The sequence below is a fragment of the Trichosurus vulpecula genome, chromosome 3 (assembly GCF_011100635.1).
Source record: "Trichosurus vulpecula isolate mTriVul1 chromosome 3, mTriVul1.pri, whole genome shotgun sequence".
NCBI lineage: Eukaryota > Metazoa > Chordata > Mammalia > Diprotodontia > Phalangeridae > Trichosurus > Trichosurus vulpecula.
The window spans coordinates 343,443,041-343,463,359 of record NC_050575.1 but is presented as its reverse complement, the minus strand read 5'-3'; the positions used below and the strand labels follow the sequence as shown (position 1 = coordinate 343,463,359).

Here is a 20,319-nt window from a genome sequence, read left to right as displayed (position 1 = left end):
CAACTTGACATCAAGCCAGTAATGACTTCTGGGGTCCAGCCAGTTAGCCAGTTCCAAATTCATTTAATAAAAACAATGCATTTATATAGTGCATTAGGGTTTACACACTCTTCTCTCACAACAACTGTTGATTAAGTAGTAAAAGTATTGCTGTGTCTATTTTGCAGATAAAGAAAGTGGAATTCAGAGAGGTTAAGTAATCTGGTAACTCCACGTGGCTAGTACATTCCGTGGCTAGGATTTGAACCCCGGTCCTCCTGATTTGAAGTCCGATACTCTTTCCAGTAAGCCATGTTGCTTTTCATCTACCAGGCTGACTAGCCCACGGCTGTCCATCTTGACCACAAGGAATATCTTGAGACCTTGTCATGTTATCCTTGTGAACTAATTTGATGTTACTCATGGCATCATGTTGACCCAATCTTAGTGGGAAAATTTAATGTATTCAGTGAAGCAGCCAGTCAAAATATAAGCTGCAAAAACATAGCCTTAGTACTCATTTTTGCTAAGACTCTAACTGAGCAGTGAAAATAATTAGTTAAACACTGAGAAAAGGGGATGATCTAACCCTGTCCTACTCCAATCCCTGATTAAGAAGTTGTTTTGTTTCCAGGGGAGTACTTGGGACAAAGAGCAAGTTTGGTGGCAGATTCAGAGGGGGCAGTGTCTATATTAGCCTGCCCTAGTTCCAGGGAAGTTTCACTTGCGAACAGCTGCTTTCCTAAAGGATTCTAAGTAGTTGATTCTCTTTGAGGTTCTTTGTAGGCCAATAAGCTTTGGAGTCCAAAGCAGAACCATAACTAGGGTGGGACAACTAGGGCTTGGCCCCACCTTGCCCCTTGTGCTAAAATTTAGAGGCATGCTTCCTCTCCAAGATAGTCTTCTAGCCTGGCATCCTTGCTTCATGGGTCTCCACTGGCCTTGCTCAGTGGTCCTCAACATCTGTGGTGTGATTGGCATCCTGGGCTCCAATACTCCCAGCGCTCTAATTCTTCTGCTACCCTTCTACTCTCCCAGGCTTTCCTCCTATAGGTTGCATTCTCACATCATCCTGGAGTCAGGGAAGAGGTCTGTGCTACAAGTTCCCCTATGGCTGCATTTCTTCCTTGCCTCCCATCCCCTTCCCTTCCAACATATGCTCTCTGCTCCTTCTCACTCCTTGGTCTCCCAACAAAGGCTAAAGGACTTTGATTTATTGGCTATAACACAGGGGTACAGGCCAGACTTTCTGGTTAATATATTGCCATTCCCCCATTGTGAGTGCATCTAGGAGGGCAGACTATGCAATTCTAGGGCTTACAGGAAATTCATTTATGGAACAAGAAAGCCAACACATGTCTGGTGAGGTGAGATCTGGAGGCTATCCAACACTCCAGGTGGGCTTGTCTTGGTTTGACCCACCCTGCTACCTCTATTAGTGATATCCTCCCCAGACACCTCATAGTATCTTGGTCTCCAACTCTTCCCCTAGCACCTCCCAAATGACCCAATTTTATTATGGGTATTATGGGGTATTTGCCTCGAGTTCTGAAACTGGCTCTAGCTCTGATCCCAAGAGTAGAATGGATTCTATGTATCTGTCCATAAATAGAACAGTATGGACCTTCACTCCCTGAGGCTTCCAGACCACCCCCCATCCTCTAGGGCCATTCAACCTAGTCAGTTGATGGCTGGGTTAGCTTTTATAAGTGATCTTTTAGAAATCAGGTACATTTTGAGCAGTCTGTGAATCCCAGACTCTCTCTCTCTGCAAAAAGAAAATTTCACTGGCCAGATTTGGCAAAGCTTTTCCCTCTCTTCCCTCCTTCTCCACCAACTCCTATGGGGTTTTCTCTGTTTGCAGAGCCCTATTGACCCTCATTAATCATTCCTTCTTTGGAATCTATTGTTGATACAGAAAATTTCCATGGAAAAGCAATACCGTTCCCTAACATTCTAATATTCAGGGTACTTGTGGAGCTAACGTCCTGGTAACAAGGACAAACTGGCTTCCAGCCTTCTCATAACTCCATTGTGATAGGATCAACGTTAAGTTCAAAATCTGCCAAAGTTCAATACAGAAGTAGATAAATTATTTGTTTTCCTCTTTCATTTGTTTGCTGAGGAAGAGAGTAAACCCATCATCAAAAAATCATTTTTTGAGATTTTGGGGGGGGGATTTTGAGAGTGATAACTAAATATATAGTCTTTTATTTGGGAGATTTATTGTTTTTGTTTGTTTTAGGGCTGGATCTGTGATTTCATCAGTTAGTCAATAAGGATTTATTAAGCAGCTACTAAATGCCAGGCACTGGGGATACAGAGAAAGGCAAAAGATAGTGTCTGCATCTAAGGAGCTCATAGTCTAATGGAGAAGCTGAGATAAATACACATGTGTTCAAAGAAGATATGTGCAGGATAAATTGGAGATGATCAACAGGAAAGGGTAGATCAAAAAAAGCTTCTTGTAGAAAGTGGGATTTTAGCTGGGATTTGGAGGAAGCCAGGGAAGCCAAGAAGCAGAGATGAGGAGGAAGAGCATTCCAGGCAAGGGGAGCAGCCATCACAAATGTCCAGAGTTAGGAGATGGAGTTTCTTGTTTGAGGAGCATAGAGGTAATTCCCTGGGTGGTGGTGCCTCCTTGCCTGGGGCACTGAGGAGTTCAGTGACTTGCTCAGTCACATAGCCAGTATGTGTCAGAGATGGGGATTTGAATCTAGGTCTTCCTGACTTCAATGACACTCCTCTATCTACTATGCCACATAGCTTTCTCCCAATTTGAGATTAGAGGTGTTATAAAAATGGAATGTTTCCTTCAAGAACAGCCTTTATCTTTTTTAATACTATTTTATTTTTTTCCAATTACATGTAAAGATAATTTTCAACATTTATTTTTATGAGGTTTTAAGTTCCAATTTTTTTCTCCCTCCATTCTTTCTCCTCCCTCCCCAAGACAGCAAGCAATCTGATATAGGCTATACATACATGTCAGTCATATTAAGCATATTTCCACATTAGTCATGTTGTGAAAGAAGAATCAGAACAAATGGGAAAAACCATATGAAAGGAAAGAAAACAAAAAAGAGTAAACGGTGTGCTTCAATCTGCATTCAGACTCTGTAGTTCTTTCTCTGGATGTGGATAGCATTTTCCATCATGAGTCTTTTGGAATTGTTTTAGATTAGATTAAGTTAGATTAGATTAGTATTACTGAGAAGAGCTAAATCTGTCAAAGTTGGTCATTGCACAATGCTGCTGTTACTTTATACAGTGTTCTTCTGGTTCTGCTCACTTCACTCAGCATCAGTTCATGTAAGGTTTTCCAGATTTTTCTGAAGTCTTCCTGCTTCATCATTTCTTATAGCACAATAGTATTCCATTACATTCATATACCCACAACTTGTTCAGCCATTCCTCAATTGATAGGCATCCCCTCAATTTCCAGTTCTTTGAAGGGCAGCCTTTTTCTGCTTAAAAGAAATTTGTGATCTAATGAACATTTGTAGAGCCAGGCCAAGAGAGGTAGGGCCTGATGAAAATCAGGCACAGAGCGGTGGGATTATCCTTGGATATAATGATAGGCACAAGGACCTAGGGAGATCAGATGTGTTTCACCATGCGAATTGTGATGTGAACTGTGTTTCTGATAGAGGAATATATAAAAAGCATGGTGAGGTAAAATCAGGGGCTAGGGAGAAGTGTTCAAAGAGCAAATTCCTGTTGTTCAGCCAGTGGCACTGCCAACCAGCCTGAAGGAGATAGAGCTTTCAAGCTAAGTCAGCCCAGTACAAACTTTCATTTATTTTCCAAACTCATAGTGCAGCAATGGATCATCCTTTTAAAAAAGTTTAATTGTTACATTAATGCATATGTGTTTTTAAAAATCCAATGCTGCTTACAATGTTTGCATTTCCTACCATTGTTGTTCAGGTGTTCAGTCATGTCTGACTCTTTGTGACCCTGTGGACCGTACTGTTCATGGTTTTTTTTCTTGGCAAAGATCCTGGGGTGGTTTGCCATTTCCTTCTCCAGTGGATTAAGGCAAATAAAGGTTAAATGACTTGCACAGGGCCACACAGCTAGCAAGTATCTGAGGCCAGGTTTGAATATAGGTCTTCCTGACTCCTGGCCCAGTGCTCTATCCAATGAACTACCTAGCTGCCTCTTTCCTGGTGTTAACTGCGACTAAATGTTTAATCGTTTATTGATGACCTGCACTATAGTAGGTGGTATGGGGTGGGGTGTACAAAAGAATGCGAGAATGGTTCCCTGAATGATATATGTGTATGAAATTGGCAGAACAACAGATCAAAGTATTTTTAAATGAATAAGCAAGCATTGAACAAGGAGAAGCTTCAAGATTTCAATGAAATGTTTACTAGTTTTTGGGCACAAAGGGAACAAATATGTGAAATGACATTCTCAAGTAGGCAAATAAAAAATGAGTTAGAACTCAGGTCTTTCGGACTCCAGTTCTAACGCTTAATCCACTGTACTTCCTAGCTGTCTCTTTTTCCAGTCAAACATGTCTTTGAAAACCTCATTTACAACTTTTTGAGCAAAAGTCATCATTGGTAATTTGCAGCATCCAACCATGTGTTTCTCCATTGCTGTTTTGGTCATCTGCCATTGTTTTTTGCTTCCATAGAACACCATTGGGGGATTTTTAATGTTAAAACAATGGACTTTGGAGGCAGTGAGCAGCTTGTATCATTGAAAGCATTGTGCGGTCTCCAAAATTTAATGCCATTCAATCTCCTATTCAGTTCTGGGTCTTAGAGTGCCTAAGGTGCAGCTAGTGAAGGGCTGATTCAATGGGCTGCCCATCTAAATGGTATTTCATAATCTGGGCTATATGAGTTTTTTGTTTACTTTTTTTCTGTGTGTGGATGGTCAAAGCTTTATTTTTCAAATAACCATGGGTTTCAGTGAAGGGACTTCATAATATTCTGGGGTTTGATTTAATTAGTACAATTCCATCTATGGATAGAAGCATCCTTCCTTCATTTGGACCCTGTGTAAGACCTCTTCCATGACACTGGTGAACATACGTCTTACCTTTTTTATGCTTTGCCTTGATGTTGATATCAGGGAGATAGCATGGTATGGTTAATAAGTCAGTAAACATTTAATAAGCATCTACAATGTGCCAGACACTGTGCTGAATTCTAGGGATACAAAGAAAGGTAAAAGACAGTCTGTGATCTCAAGGACCTCACAGTCTATTGTGGGAGACAGCATACAAACAACTATCGACAAATGAGTTACATATAAGAAATACTGGAAATAAGCAACAGAGGAAAGGCACTAAAACTAAGGGGAATGGGAAAGACTTCCTGTATAAGGTGGGATTTTAACTGAAATATGAGGAAAGCCAGGGAAGCCAAGAGGCAAAGAGGAGGAGCAGGGAGAGTATTCCAGTCATGGAATGTCAAATAGAGTATTTTATATTTGCTCCTGTCTGATAGAGAGCCGTTGAAATTTATTGAGGGTATGTGTGTGTGTGTGTGTGTGTGTGTGTGTGTGTGTGTGTGAGAGAGAGAGAGAGAGAGAGAGAGAGAGAGAGAGAGAGAGAGTTACATTAGAAAGAATGGTAGATTTTGGAGTGGCAGCTAGGTGGGACAGTGGACAGAGTGCCAGACCTGGAGTTCAAATCTGACCTCAGATGGCTATGTGACTCTGGACAAGTTATTTAACCTGTTTGCCTCAGTTTCTGCATCTGTAAACTGAGGATAATAATAGCACCTACCTCCCAGGGTTGTTGGTTATCAAATGAGATGATATCGGTGAAGCGCTTAGCACAAATGCTTGGCACATAGTAAAATGCTACATGCTTGGGTGTTATCATCATCACAGCAGCTGCAGCAGCAGCATCAACATTTTGGAGTCAGTAGGCCTAGGTTTGAATCCCGGATCTGTCCTTTACTACCAATGTGACCTTGGGCAAGTGATTTAAGCTCCATAATCCTCAGTTTTCTCAAATGTACAACGAAAAATATGAACTTCATGACCTTAAACCTCTCTTCCAAGTCTAAATTAATGATCCTCAGCAGACTATTTTCAGGGGTGGGGAACCTGCGGCCTTGAGGTCATATTCGGCCCTCTAGGTCCTCAAGTGTGGCCCTTTGGGAAGTTATATCTGTCATAGAAACATTTTTTTCTTTCCTAGAATCTTGTGTGATTTTCAGCTTGGAGCAAGAGACATATTGTTTGAGAACAGTCTACATTTTTGTTCTGCCAAGTCAAATGCTTTTTAAAAAAATCAGTGAGCAGATACAACAGGATCTTGTATTCTTTATCCCTCTTAATTGGGTGATTGTAAAGATGTAGGAAATGGCAAACCACTTTAGTATCTTTGCCAAGAAAACCCCAAATGGGGTTACAAAGCATCAGACACGACTGAAAAAATGACTAACTGAAGATAGGGTTTGCTGTTGAAAATTGTAAAAAACTTCAGTATTTTGTAAGAATTAATTCTGAGCACTGGCCCTGGAGTCAGGAGGACCGGAGTTCAAATCCAGACTCAGACACTTGACACACTTACTAGCTGACCTTGGGCAAGTCACTTAATCCCAATTGCCCTGCCTTTCCCCCTCCAAAAAAAAAAGAAAAAGAAAAGAAAAAAAAGAATACATTTGTTTCATGCGTAGACCAGCCATTCACATAAAGAATGATGTAGATGAGGAAACAGGCACATGAGTTATTAACTGCTGACGTCTTCTCAGTTGCCCTTTCTTAAAATATGTATCCTCCTGGAAGGCGTAACATATGGACTTAAATTAACACTAACTTTTTAACGATTAACATCAGAACCTTTTCAGAGAGCAAGTTTTGATAGGGAAGATTCCTGTATGAGAATACTAGGCACCTCAAAGACATCTATGAAATGGGTTTGAGGAAGCAAAGGCAAATTACTGTTTTTATAATTTTCTCATAGGCTTTACAAATAAAACTATCATAAATTTTTCTTTACCCTTTATTGACTTTGTTTCTCTACTTCATTCCTCTCTAGTCTTCCTACTGTCTCATATTCCCTGTCTTCCCATCTATTTCCACTTACTCCTGTAGTTTAGATTTCTAAGATAAAGTGTCCAAGACTGCTTAGCAAAACTGAGACATTAAAATTGTATGGAGTAGGATTTGTGTCTCAGAATGAATCTCTGGGAGTAGATATTAATCAAGCCAAACAGTGCCCCCCAGTGGTCATCACTGGGATAAATAAGTTTCTATTATTTGTGAGATTTCACTAGAGATAGGAATTTTTTTAAAAAAAGCAAAAAAATTTGGGGGAACATTTTTTGCACTTAAAAATATACATATATATGTATATATGAAAATAAAATTGGAGGAACTCTCCTCCTGGCTTTTTCTTTCCTTTTTCTTCTAAGTCTTATGTCTAATAATGTATTACCCGTTCGTCGAGTCAGGTCAAGTGGGCTGAATGTAAAAGTAGGTAATATGTCAGCATTATTTTCACAAAAGATATTATCAGACCAGTACATCATCATGTTGTCTTGACTTGTGTCTAAAAAATTCTTTTATTTTTAAAAAGCATTTTAGTGTGAACAGAGAGACTCTAAAAGTTATGTATATATCTAGGTGGGATAGTATATAACCAAGAGTGATCGAACCAGATTGAACCAGCTTAGAAGAGTCAATTATTAAAATTTCAGTGTAAGCATTGTTGCCTCTGGCAAACATTACGAATCAGGGCTTGACTGATTTTTTGTTGGTTGTCTAGACTTAAGAAAGTGATGGAGAAAATATTAATAATGCAGATTAAATTTAAAAGTGTTCCATGTGTGCATTTCCCTTCCATTCTCCCCTGCCCACCCCAAGCCAGTTGTGAAACATTTACCAACACACTCCTTAATCTAAATTTTCTAGTATTTAGAGTGGCTCTTCATTAACATCATTCCAAGACATGTTTAGAATATTTCCAGTGATATAGAACAAAATAAAAAGTAATAAATGCAGCCCCCCCGACTCTGTTTTCTATAGATATTGGTTGATTTGACCAGGAGTCAATACATTAAGGACTCATGAGAGTTACCTGAAGTTTAGTTTGGTAACCTCCTTGCAATCACACAGCTAAGTCATATTATGTGTGGGGTTTGGATCTGCGTAGTCTTGACTCTGAGTCAGCACTTTCTCCATGAAAACACACAACCTCTTGGACTGGGCTATCTGATAGTCTTTATTTTTAATAATCATGACAGTAGCAATGGTTTGGAAATAAATTGCTCTTAGGGCTAATCTGTGTTTAAGAAAAGTAAGCTTGATCTGGAAGTGTATTATACTGAGATCACTTTTAATCATCTTTCACCACCTAGAAGTACCTAGGATTTTTGCCCTTTTTTCCACTTATGGTGGTGATGAAGGTGGTTTGTGTACATTAGCTTTCATATAAAAGGAAGAAGAGAAGAGAAGAAAAAAATTCAATGTGATCAAACAGTTATTTAGGTAATCAATAAATATGTATCGAGCATCTACTATATGCAAGGCACTGTGCCTTGTGGGGAGTAACAGGAAAGGTCAGATATTGGTGCTACCTTGAATTGAATTGGGAAGAGGGGATGTAGCATAAGTAAGAACATAAGGGGGGTATAAGTGCCAAAAGAATAGACAAAAATGTCTAATAGTCAGAAGAAGGAGGGATCATTGTAGGCCAGAATAATCATTGAGGACTTCATAGAAGAAGTGGGTTAGAACTAGGCCTGGAAAGATGGGTAAGCTTTATTTTGGGGGTAAGAACATTACAGGCAATCTGAGTAAAGAAGCGATCTTCTTCGAGGTTCATTTTATTTTTTTTACTTACTGATCAGATCTTCTCATTGCCCTAAGTGTTTCCAATTTAAGGCTAAATGTTGAGAACTGGATGTAGAAGTTTGTATTTTATTATAATTTTACCCTAGTGAAAATTTTGACATTACCAGAACTTCCTCCCACCTTTTTTAAGCTTATCTAGGAAAAAAATTCATTATTGCCAAAACATGTATGTTGCAAGAGATTCTAGATAGTCTCCTAGTTGCCATTCTGATATATGAGTTAGAAAATAATAAATTCCCTAAAGTGTTTTTGCTTATATGTGTATATTTGCTTGGATATGTAGAGCCTCCTGGCTGGCCCTCACAGAAGACATTCTGTCTCCTGACTGTAGGCATTTTCATTGGTGTCTCCATTCCACCCTTGGAATTCCCTCCCTCTTCATCTCCACTTCCTGGCTTTCCTGGCTTCCTTCAATCTCAGCTCAAATCCCACCTTCTGCTGGAAGCCTTTCCTAATCCCCCTTCATGATAGTGCCTTCCCTCTATTGATAATCTATAATTTAGCTACATGTATACATGTGCCTATATAATGTATACACATACAACATGCAGAAAACTATGTATGAACTATATGTAAATATAAAATATATGTAATATACACAACTATATATGTATGCATGTGTGTGTATATCTATATATGAAAATACAATGGGTGTGCATTGTTTAGTTGTTTGCATTTTGTCTCCCCCATTTGACTGTAAGCTCCTTGAGGGCACCTTTCTTTGTATCTCCACTTCTTAGCACAGTGCCTGACACATAGTAGGTACTTAAATGCCTTTAATCGATTGACTAGAGAGGATTGTGATTCGTTCCTTTCCATTTACAGTGAGGGTAGAGGAAGAAGAAGAAATGAGCTTAAAACGAAGCAAGGGAGACTTGGGTTAGACAGAAAAATCTTAGATTATAGATAGTTAAAATAATAGAATGAAGTTGTGGAATTTCCTTCTCTGGGAGTCTTTTAAAAGATTGTCACCTCTGTGGAGTAACTTTGGTTTACTAAATGACTTTGAAAATTAGTGGTGTCCTTATATTTCTTCCAATCTCCTGCTGTGCTCTGCTCAACGACAAAATTGACTCACTTTTATAGAGGGCTTTCCAGAAGTCTTTGTGCAGTTTTAGCTGCTTTCCACCCCACTCCACTCTACTTAATAGTATTTTTTTTTCTAATTCTGTGTAAAGATAGTTTTCAACATTCACTTTTATAAGATTTTTGAGTTTCAAATTTTTTGCTCCTTCCCTCCCTCTCTCACCCTTCTGCAAGATGGCAAGCAATCTGATATAGATTATAGAGGTGCGATCATATTAAACATATTTCCACATTTGTCATGTTGTGAAAGAAGAATCAGAACAAAAGGGAAAAACCATGAGAAAGAAAAAACAAAAAAAACAAAAAAAGAGAAAATAGCATGCTTTGATCTGCATTCAGACTCCATAGTTCTATCTCTGGATGTGGATAGCATTTTTCATCATGAGTCTTTTGGAATTGTCTTAGATCATTGTATTGCTGGGAAGAGTCAAGTCTATAAAGTTGGTCATTGCACAGTGTTGCTGTTACTGTGTACAGTGCTCTGCTGGTTCTACTCACTTCACTCAGCATCAGTTCATGTAAGTCTTTCAGGTTTATCTGTAATCCGCCTGCTCATCATTTCTTATAGCACATTAGTATTCCATTACATTCATATACCATAATTTGTTCAGCCATTCCCCAGTTGATGGGCATTGCCTCAATTTCCAATCCCTTGCCACCACAAAAAGAGCTGTAAAGCCGATTTTCATAGCTTAAAATTTCACTAAGACTTTTTGGGACACCCCGTATATTACTTTAAAGCTTGCAAAGTATGTTTCTCCCACCATCCCTATGAAGTAGGTAATGCAAGAATTATGATCCCCATTTTAAGATTGAAAAAAGAATGAGGCTGACAAGTTGTAACTAGTCTGGGGTCACATGGGTACTAAGTGTCAGAGACGGGATTTGAGCCCAAGTGTCTCCCTCTGTCTGGCCTGTGTCCCAGACCTTCAAATCCAGTACTCTTTCCATTAGATGAATTGTAAATATTTGTTGCTTCAAAGGTAGGTTGCCCCCTTAGACTTTTCCAGCTTCAGAATGCTCTGATTCAACCTAAAAGTCACAGATTGTGTTATTTCAGTTCTGGACTTAAAGGAATAGAAACATAGCCAGACTCACCTTCACTTATAGAATTCATATTACTATTATTAATGTTAGTATTATTTAGAGTATTAATAGTATACAAAACACCAGAGGGATATTCATATACAAAAGAAAGATGCAGGGAGACAGATGTGTGCTTCTGCCTTACTACTATCCTTGGGTACCAGCCTTTGTCTGGTTCTGGGAAGTGAAGCCGTACCTGTAGATCTAATTGGTTCTATCTAGCCTATAAATAGATTTAGAGTTGGGGTGGTGGGGATTGTGTGGGATGTGCAGTGTTAGGGTCTGTGGAGTTTTATGCTGAAGCAGACAAAAGGAGCCAGAGCCTTTTCTAAATACACCCATTTGGGGCAGGACTTCTTCATGGACCCCCACTGGCAGTTGTGAAACCTATGGACTCTTTTTCAGAATAATATTTTTAAATGTACACAATACAATAGATAGAAGGAAACTAACTATAGTAAAGATACAATTTTTTCCTATCTAAATTCACTGACCCATAAAATCCATCCATGGAGCTGTTGGTCTGTGAATCCCTGGTTAAGAAACTCTGATGGAGGGTGAGCAGACTTGTCCTTGTCCCTTTCATTATACTGATCAGGAATAGACTAGAAAAAAAAACTAAATATAGGCGTATTTAGTTTGGTAGAACTATCCTGGTGTCAGGGCCTTCACTCCTGGTTTCATCTGTCATTCTGGCTATTTATATTTGTGTGTTTTCCCATTCTCCCTGTGGGGGAAGGGACTCTGTATATATAAACAACCGGCATCATAGGTTGTAAGGAATGACAGGTAATTTGTCATTCAGAAAATAAGTCAGATCTTTTCAGACTTGGTTTAATGCCTTAACGCCACATTCTCGTGGAAACCTTTCTACAGCTAGGGTCATCTTTATAATTTCATTGAAGCAGGAATTCCATTCTGTCATGGCTGATAAAATGCCTTTCATCCAATAGATTATTTTAAGCAGGGGCAGCATCCTTATTGGATATGTGTGGATACTTTTGCTAATGCAAACCAGAAATCTTTTGTAAAAATATCAGGTCAGTATTGATGCTGGCTACTCAACACGTTTCTGACTCTGCTATGTGATACATATACGTACATATACGTGTCACCAGGCTTAAAGTCTTGGAATATACTTTTGAAGAGAAAAAACAAATGTTAGGGCAAACACTAAGGACAAAAATATAATCCTTTACTTTGTACATTTGTGAACTTTGAAAAGGAATGGGAAGAAACTCTGTTCTGATAAAGAGCATTTTGGGGCTAGCACCTAATCTGAAATGCAATGAAATCTCATTCATTTAGACTTCACTAATTCAGTATTTGTTATTTTAACTAGAATTGAAGTTTTTCTCTGTGTGGTCTATGGAGAAAAAGTTTGCAGAACAAATGAATGGTGGTGAAAGCAAGATTCTAGGAATTTGTTAAATTTCTTTGAGTATAAGGTGTTTTGAAGTTACTTAGCACAGTGAGACTGCAAATGGTATTGTTTATGACAAAAGACTCATCAGTTTATTAAAGCAGGCCCAGCAGGACTTCTATTTGGAAACACTTATTAGTCAAGTTAGCTTAGTTACTTGATTTTCTGGAAAATAACAAAGCAACCTTGAAAAAAGAAGTATTCTACAGTATTTCCCTAACCCTGATTGACTTTCTCGGAATTAACACAAATGAATGAGATCTGACAGTTTGTTCTTAAATCAAACTTATGCTGCTCTAATGGTTTTGGATCTGTTTGGCTAGCTGCACAAAGGTAAAGAATATCTCATGCATTCAAAGGAAATAGGGCAATTACTTTGACTAACCATTTGTCATTTTATTCCCTAAGGTCCTGATCATCCCCATAGTTTGTCATACAAGCTAGAACTTGGATCAGACCAAGAAATACCTTCTGATTGGTACCCATTTGCTACAATCCAGTTTGTCATGCTTAACAATTATGCTTCGAAGACAGAAGTGAAATCTATGGGCATAGAGAGTGATGTCCAGCCCCAAAAACATGTTGTTCAGAAGGCTTGCTATAACTGCCAGGTGAGTTCTAAGCTGTTTTGATCCATCTGGGGGCTACAGGAACTGTGAGTTAGTTTAGTTTTAAATGCTTTGTCTGAATCCCCAAATATCTGAGTAGTCAGTAATAAGCACAATGTGTATACAAGAGAACACAAGTTCCTTGACTACTGAGAGCCTTCCATAGGAAAGTCCTTTAATAAATAAAGGGAGTTTCAAGAAAATGTACATACGCTTTAACCAGAAATAGAATATAAGCTTCTCGAGGACATGGACTATTTTTATTTTTGTCTTTGTATACCCTAGCAGTTACCACCGTGTTTGTGCATAGTAGGTACTTAATAAATGTGGAACAAATGAATACGATGTTAAGCTGTTACCTAGCCTAGTGCAATGAAGCAGATGTTCATAATGTTCAGCACCTTCTATGTATTTTTTGAAACTTCCTTGTCCTCCTCTTGCTACTCCATCATCACCTACACCTAATCATATATTCCTGAGTTTTGTCTTCTTTCAAGTATTCAGCTGATCTAAGCAAATAATTATCCAGATAATCTCTGCTTCAAACTTATCATGTTACCCTGAAATGTTCCAATGTATTAGTGTTTCATATATGGTTTTGTTTCTATCTCTGGACCCAAGTAACATTTCCAATAATTATTTTCTAAAATTTGTATCTTTTGTTTTTATATCACTTTTTTTTCCCAAAAACCTTTTCCACTAATATTTTAAAACTCACTTATGTAACTTAAATATCAGATATAGTTCTGCCATTTTGTTTTTTTCCATTTGGGCCCCAGAAGCACAATTAGTTTGATCATATTACGTGGCACTAGCACCAACTTGTGATTTTATTCCATAGTAGTATGAATTATCACATTTGTAGCTACATTGGTAAATCTCTTATCAACATTTAAATGTGTATACATTTTAGTGAAACACAATTTACAGGTTGACTTTAAGGGGTAAGGCCTCTTCCACAAGTGTTATATTCTGGAAGCTAGTCTGTGCTTGGGATCTGTATGGCTTACAGCACATAATGTGGTTTGCATACATTTCTAAAAAAGCAGCGCATGCCTCAGTTATTCGTAAAATACATCTATGTCCAATATGTAGCAGAGGATTAGGTGTTGTAACTATGCTCTATTTATTAACAAATCCCATGTTTTATTTTGTACCACAGGTTGAAATAGAAAAGAAATGGATTAGAATTGATGGAGAAGACCCAGATAAGGCTGGAGACTGCATAACTCAGTAGAAACAAGACCTGACAACGAAAAAGAGTGACCCATTCTTTAGATGTGTATTTCAGAGAAAATAACAATAATAACAAGTCCCAACAAATGACTTACCATTGGATAGGAATAGATACTGAACCTCTCATTTCATTGATAAAAGGAACTTCCAGATGAGAGAATTCTCTCAGCCAATGCAGGTCTCCAACTACCATTACTTACTGGGGTGAAAAAGTTCCACTGGGAACATTCGTGTTATTCAGAGTACAGCAAAGAGAAAAAGGACCATGTTTTGTGTTTGGAAAAGTCTAACATCTGAAACGCATCATAGACTCAATGATATCTTTGAGAGAGTCATGTCCTCATTGTTTTGAACTAAAACTATTCTCCTTTCTGCAAGGCTTTTGCCTCTCCTTGAAACTTGATGGTGTTGGTCAAGGTATTTGATGGGACCTAACAGCTAGCTGACCCAAAGTAGCTGCTCCTCTAGGGTATTCAGCGTCTGACAGCTTTAGGACTATCCTGAAATGTTGCTTTTCCTCCCTTAGCTTGGCTATATACCTTCTTTTCCTATTGGCACCCTTATTAGAGAATGGGGAGATGATCCAAACCAAAAAAGTTAGCTTTTTGCTAATGGCATTGGAAAAGGGCTTTGAGTAAGAGAGCATTGAAACCATTATGTAAGATGGAGGTTTGGGATGTATGCTGGCAAGAGTAACGATGCTTAGGCTATAGTCTCAGCTCTGCAACTTGCTAGTCATATGACTTTGGGCTGATCATTTCAGTCTTTCTGAGTCTCAGTTTTCATTTCTATAAATTGGGGATAATACTATCTGGATTTTCTACCGCACAGGGCATGATTTGTCATCTGATCAAACACCCTCATTTTACAGATAAGAAACTAAAGTCCAAAGAAGTTAAATGACTTTTCCAGGGTCCTACGGGTAGTAAGTGGTAGAGATGGTATTTGAAACCAGGTCCTCCACCTCCATGTCCACTATAGTCCCCTGCTTGGAAAGCACTTTAGCAAAGTATGGCAGGATTATGGATTTAAATGATCTATGTCTTCCATAGATGGTCTTTAGCAGAATGGAGAATTTAGAATTGACCATATTGATAAATTGTTTTCCCACGAGTTTGAATGATTTTATCTTTATATTCTTTACCCACTTCAGGACTTCTGATATGTGCTGCAGATGTATATAGAATACCTAAGAAGTCGTTCATGTGGAGAAATATTTTATTTTGGCAAGTCAGTAAGACAAATGAATGACCTTTTTTCCTTGAAAGGATTTTCCTTTCAAAATGGAATCCTAACATTGTGCCATTTGTACTTCTGGGCTTTGATAACCCTGAAGTCTTACTTTGAATGGTAGTTAAAATGTGCAAGTGATTTCAAATGATTATTATTAACTATTAACTATTATTCTTCTAAAGTTGAAATATTAAGAATATGGCAAAAATTATTAGCCTAAATTATTTTTTAAAAACCCTGAGATAAGACTCAAGAGAAATCTGAATCATGTAGCCAAAAAAAAATGTTTTTTTCTCCCTTGGGGAAGCTAAGCATGAGGGCAGTAGATGGGAATTATGAGATTATTCTGAACTGGATACATAAGATATTGCGAGTCAATGATTTTAAAACACCAGGCAAAAGATTATAATCATTGAGCATCTATTGCAAACCCCATGGCCTTAGCAGTTTTTATTCTACTTCTGATTTTACCCTCTCACATTTGAGGGAAAGGGCTAGTTTTCCAAGTGTAACTAGTCTTGCACTCTGCATAAATATTCTGAAAAGGAAGTCTCTCAGGGAGACTATCCTTCACTTAGTGTTCAGTCTTAAATATGATTAAAAGCTATTTGTCATTATCTACTAAAGTCACCTACTGAAGCAATAAGTGGTCTAATATTTTCCCAGACATTTATCTGTTTGACTTAAAGTTACTTCTGTAGATTTTATTTAATATTGTATAGCATTCATTTTAATCTATTTGCTCAATAAACCAGATTAAAATTTTATTTTTCCTTTTACATTTCTTGGTGGTCTGCATAAGTAAGCAGTTTTTATTGCTTCTTTTACTGTAAAGATAAAGTAATATAAATATTTGGATGTTTAACTACATTTGTATTAGTATTTTAAAAACTGTTCTTGATGGGATAGTTCTTTGAGATTCTGTGATTTCATTAGTGTGGGTATTTCCCTCCATCAATGCAGATCAGAATCTATTCATATCCTCTCACGCTCTGCAGTTCTTATCCATGCTTTTCTATGTACATCCTTTACAGTCACTACCCAAGAGGCCGGAGGCTTTCCTTACTGTATTCAAACATCTAATGCTTAAAATTCATCTTGGATGAAATGGAGGGTGAACTGTTTATGTGTTTACAACTTCCCCTTTATCAATCTTTTCTCCTTCCATTCTCTTCCTGATCTCTCCTCCATCGGTTTCTTTTTCATCTGGTGTGCCGTGGTTCTTTAACTTCATGGATCTGTTTAGCACAAAGAAATACAAGAGTGGGTTAAGTCCTCTGAATCTCTAAGATGGTTCTCAGGAATTTCATTGGAATAATTCTACCATTTCTTTATAAGCCTGTTTTATGCCCACGAAGAATTTAGCTCTTGATTCCAATGAATTTAATGAATATTTAAACTTGGAAATAAATTCAGCTAATGACTCAGTTAATTGCCCCTCCCTGCTCCACAAGTTGGCAATTATCTCTGGGCATCCCGTTGTCAGTGTTCTTTCCTCTCAAAGACAGCCGGCTTCTTTGGAGAATCTTGAGATTTGGTGTGCAGAATGTAGCAAAAGGGGAAGCTAAGATTCAGCCCGAGAGTCTGTGGGAAGGCCAAGGTTGATGGCATTAACAGCAGTATGCCAAGGCATAATTGTTAATTTACACATTTACAAGGATCCTTAAATATTCATTACTTAGTGTTAAATTAACATTCTGTGATAGGGAATGGGCTTCTTAGTAAAATTCTTCTGACCTTTGAAATGGCAGGAGGTCAGATGTGACATAGGAACTCAAGCAAGAAGCCAGGAAGAGTCAATTAGATTTACAAATTAAAAGTAAAATGTTATCTCCTAGGGACAAGCAGGTGAGAGATAATTGCCAAGAAACCTAATTGAGGGGAAGTGTGGTAGTGTCAGACTTTGAATTTTGTTTCTCTGGTAAGGTATGCTCTAAATAAATGTCCCCATGATCTGTGAAGTGGACTGTCTAGGACACCACCTATTAGAATATTCTAAGCCTTAGAATCAAAAGTTAATTCAGTTGTTAAAATGACCGTTTTGAACAGTTGACTAGATTGCAAATGGCTGCTCCTGACTTGGTGTTTTGATATAAATCATGGTTCTTTTCACTGTTGTCAGTAGCGTGCTGAGATATTGGGCAGCATTTCCTTGGAGCAGTTTGGAAAAGGGGACAATTTGTTACCCAAGCTCAAGGTATGTGGGTACTTGGCAATAAGTCCCTCAGAGAATTCTGCCTTGGAGTGGGGCAGTAATTCTATTTAGGGTATATAACCCAGATTCCGGTAACAGGAAGCTGCTGCCGATTTTGAAACTGGCCAGTTGTCTGTGTGTAAGCAGTTTCATACATAGCATGATTCGTGGCGATATTGGGCAACACTATGTCCTAATCTTTGTATGTTTTCTCTGTTGTTTTCTGCGGGTTCCATTGGTGTAATTAGATTATATCCGGTGTTTGTTATCCCCTTGGGAAACTGGGCTCTGGGAGATAGATGAATCTTAACCAATGGGGAAACACCAGTGACGAGAGAGAGAGAGAGAGAGAGAGAGAGAGAGAGAGAGAGAGAGAGGTCAGTCTTTGACAGCTAGAAAGTGAGTAAATCAGATTGATTCCATGAATGGATTGCTTGATGATGATGAGCCTGAAAAAAGTCAAGATGATTAATTGTAAATATCTGAATTTAGTGACTTGAGAATTTTCCCTCTCTGTATAGGAATGAAACTTTTCATCTCTGAAAAAGAAATGCAACTCTAGTGGTTTTCATTTTGCCTTCTCTTAAACCTCATGCTGATATAATAAAAATGTTCAATCATTCCCTCCCTTCCTCTTTCTCACTGAATTAATATTTCTCCCCCAAAGGCTAGTACTCTTAGTCTGTTTCTATATGATTTGGTTCATTTGGATATGTGACTGAAACATTTAACTGTCTCGTACATGCAAAGACCTAGTATTTCTGGGTCTCTGTTTCCTAGGAGGGCGTTCAGAATGTCTGGCTAATTAGACAGACCCAATGTTTTGACTGGCTATGTGCTGATACAGACTTAGTTACCCTGTAGATAATGTTGGTTAGTTCTTAGCAGTAGTGAATACCGTGGTTAGAGGATCCTTCTAAAGGCAGCAAAATAAAAATTGGTATAAATTCATTAGAATGAATGAATAATTACCCTAGGATGTTCAATAGTCTCTGAAAAGGAAAGGTGACTTGGAGTCATGGAGAGAGTGGAGTTGAGGTCCATTAGGATCATAAGATTTACAGCTAGAAGCTTGAAAAGATGAAATACAACCCTCTCATTTTACAGATGAGGAACCTAATGTCCAGAGAAGAAAAATTACCTGTTCAGGGTCACAAATCCAATGTGCTAATTTGCTGATATTTAGCAGATGGTTTATGCACATCAACATGAATGAAAAAGCCAAATCACAGTTTAGTTCTCTACACCTTTCTTTTTTTTTCTTTTTTTAAAAATTTATTTATTTAATATATTTAGTTTTCAACATTGATTTTCACAGGAGTTTGAATTACAAATTTTCTCCCCATTTCTACCCTCCCCCCCACTCCAAGATGGCATATATTCTGATTGCCCCATTCCCTAGTCAGCCCTCTGTTCTGTCACCCCACACCCCTCCCATCCCCTTTTCCCTTCCTTTTTTGTAGGGCAAGATAAATTTCTACGACCCATTGCCTGTGTATCTTATTTTCTAGTTGCATGCAAAAACTTTTTTTTTTGTTTTTGAACATCTGTTTTTAAAATTTTGAGTTCCAAATTCTCTCGCCTCTTCCCTTCCCACCCACCCTCCCTAAGAAGTCAAGCAAGTCAACATAGGCCACATGTATATCATTATGTATAACCCTTCCACAATACTTATGTTGTGAAAGACTAACTATATTTTGCTCCTTCCCAACCCATCCCCCTTTATTGAATTTTCTCCCTTGACCCTGTCCCTTTTCGAAAGGGTTTGTTTTTGATTACCTCCACTCCCATCTGTCCTCCCCTCCATCATGCCCCCCTTTTTTAAAATCTTCTTCCCTACAAGAAAGGAAGGGAAAAGGGGATGAGAGGGGAGGGGGGTGATAGAGGGGAGGGCTGACTGGGGAACAGGGCAACCAGAATATATGCCATCTTGGAGTGGGGGGGAGGGTAGAAATGGGGAGAAAATTTGTAATTCAAACTGTTGTGAAAATCAATGCTGAAAACCAAATATGTTAAATAAAGAAATAAAGAAATAAAGAAATTTAAAAAAAAATCTTCTTCCCTCTTCTTTCCTGTGGGGTAAGATACCCAATTGAGTATGTATGGTATACCCTCCTCAGGCCAAATCTGATGAGAGCAAGATTCACTCATTCACCCCTCACCTGCCCTCTCCCCTCCTCCCACAGAACTGCTTCCTCTTGCCACCTTTATGTAAGGTAATCCACCCCATTCTATCTCTCCCTATCTCCCTCTCTCAATATATTCCTCTCTCATCCCTTAATTTGATTTTATTTCTTTTAGATATCTTCCCTTCATCTTCAACTCACCCTGTGCCCCCCCCTCTCTCTATACATATACACATACATATATACATACATACACATTCACTTATATATATATATGCATAAACATATACATATATATGCATATTCCCTTCAGCTACCCTAATACTGAGGTCTCATGAATCATACCCGTCATCTTTCCATGTAGGAATGTAAACAAAACAGTTCAACTTTAGTAAGTCCCTTGCAATTTCTTTTTCTTGTTCTTTTTCTTGATTACCTTTTCATGCTTCTCTTGGTTCTTGTGTTTGAAAGTCAAATTTTCTATTCAGCTCTGGTCTTTTCAGTGAGAAAGCTTGAAAG

At 38.2% G+C, this 20,319-nt stretch overlaps 1 protein-coding gene across 2 annotated transcripts in view; it reads left to right on the top strand.

Annotated features, from left to right (window-relative positions):
• The window catches only part of LOC118843684 (stonin-1-like), a 91,240-nt gene that overhangs the window by 3,919 nt on the left and 67,002 nt on the right, over nucleotides 1-20,319 (top strand). Inside the window, exons 2-3 of one of the 2 annotated variants that reach the window (XM_036751433.1) lie at nucleotides 12,812-13,014; nucleotides 14,174-16,349. In XM_036751433.1, the coding sequence (XP_036607328.1) occupies nucleotides 12,812-13,014; nucleotides 14,174-14,248 (278 nt within the window). In that variant the 3' untranslated portion in view covers nucleotides 14,249-16,349. Of the gene's footprint in view, nucleotides 1-12,811; nucleotides 13,015-14,173; nucleotides 16,350-20,319 lie in introns of those variants that run through there. The other variant, XM_036751434.1, reaches the window with a different exon arrangement.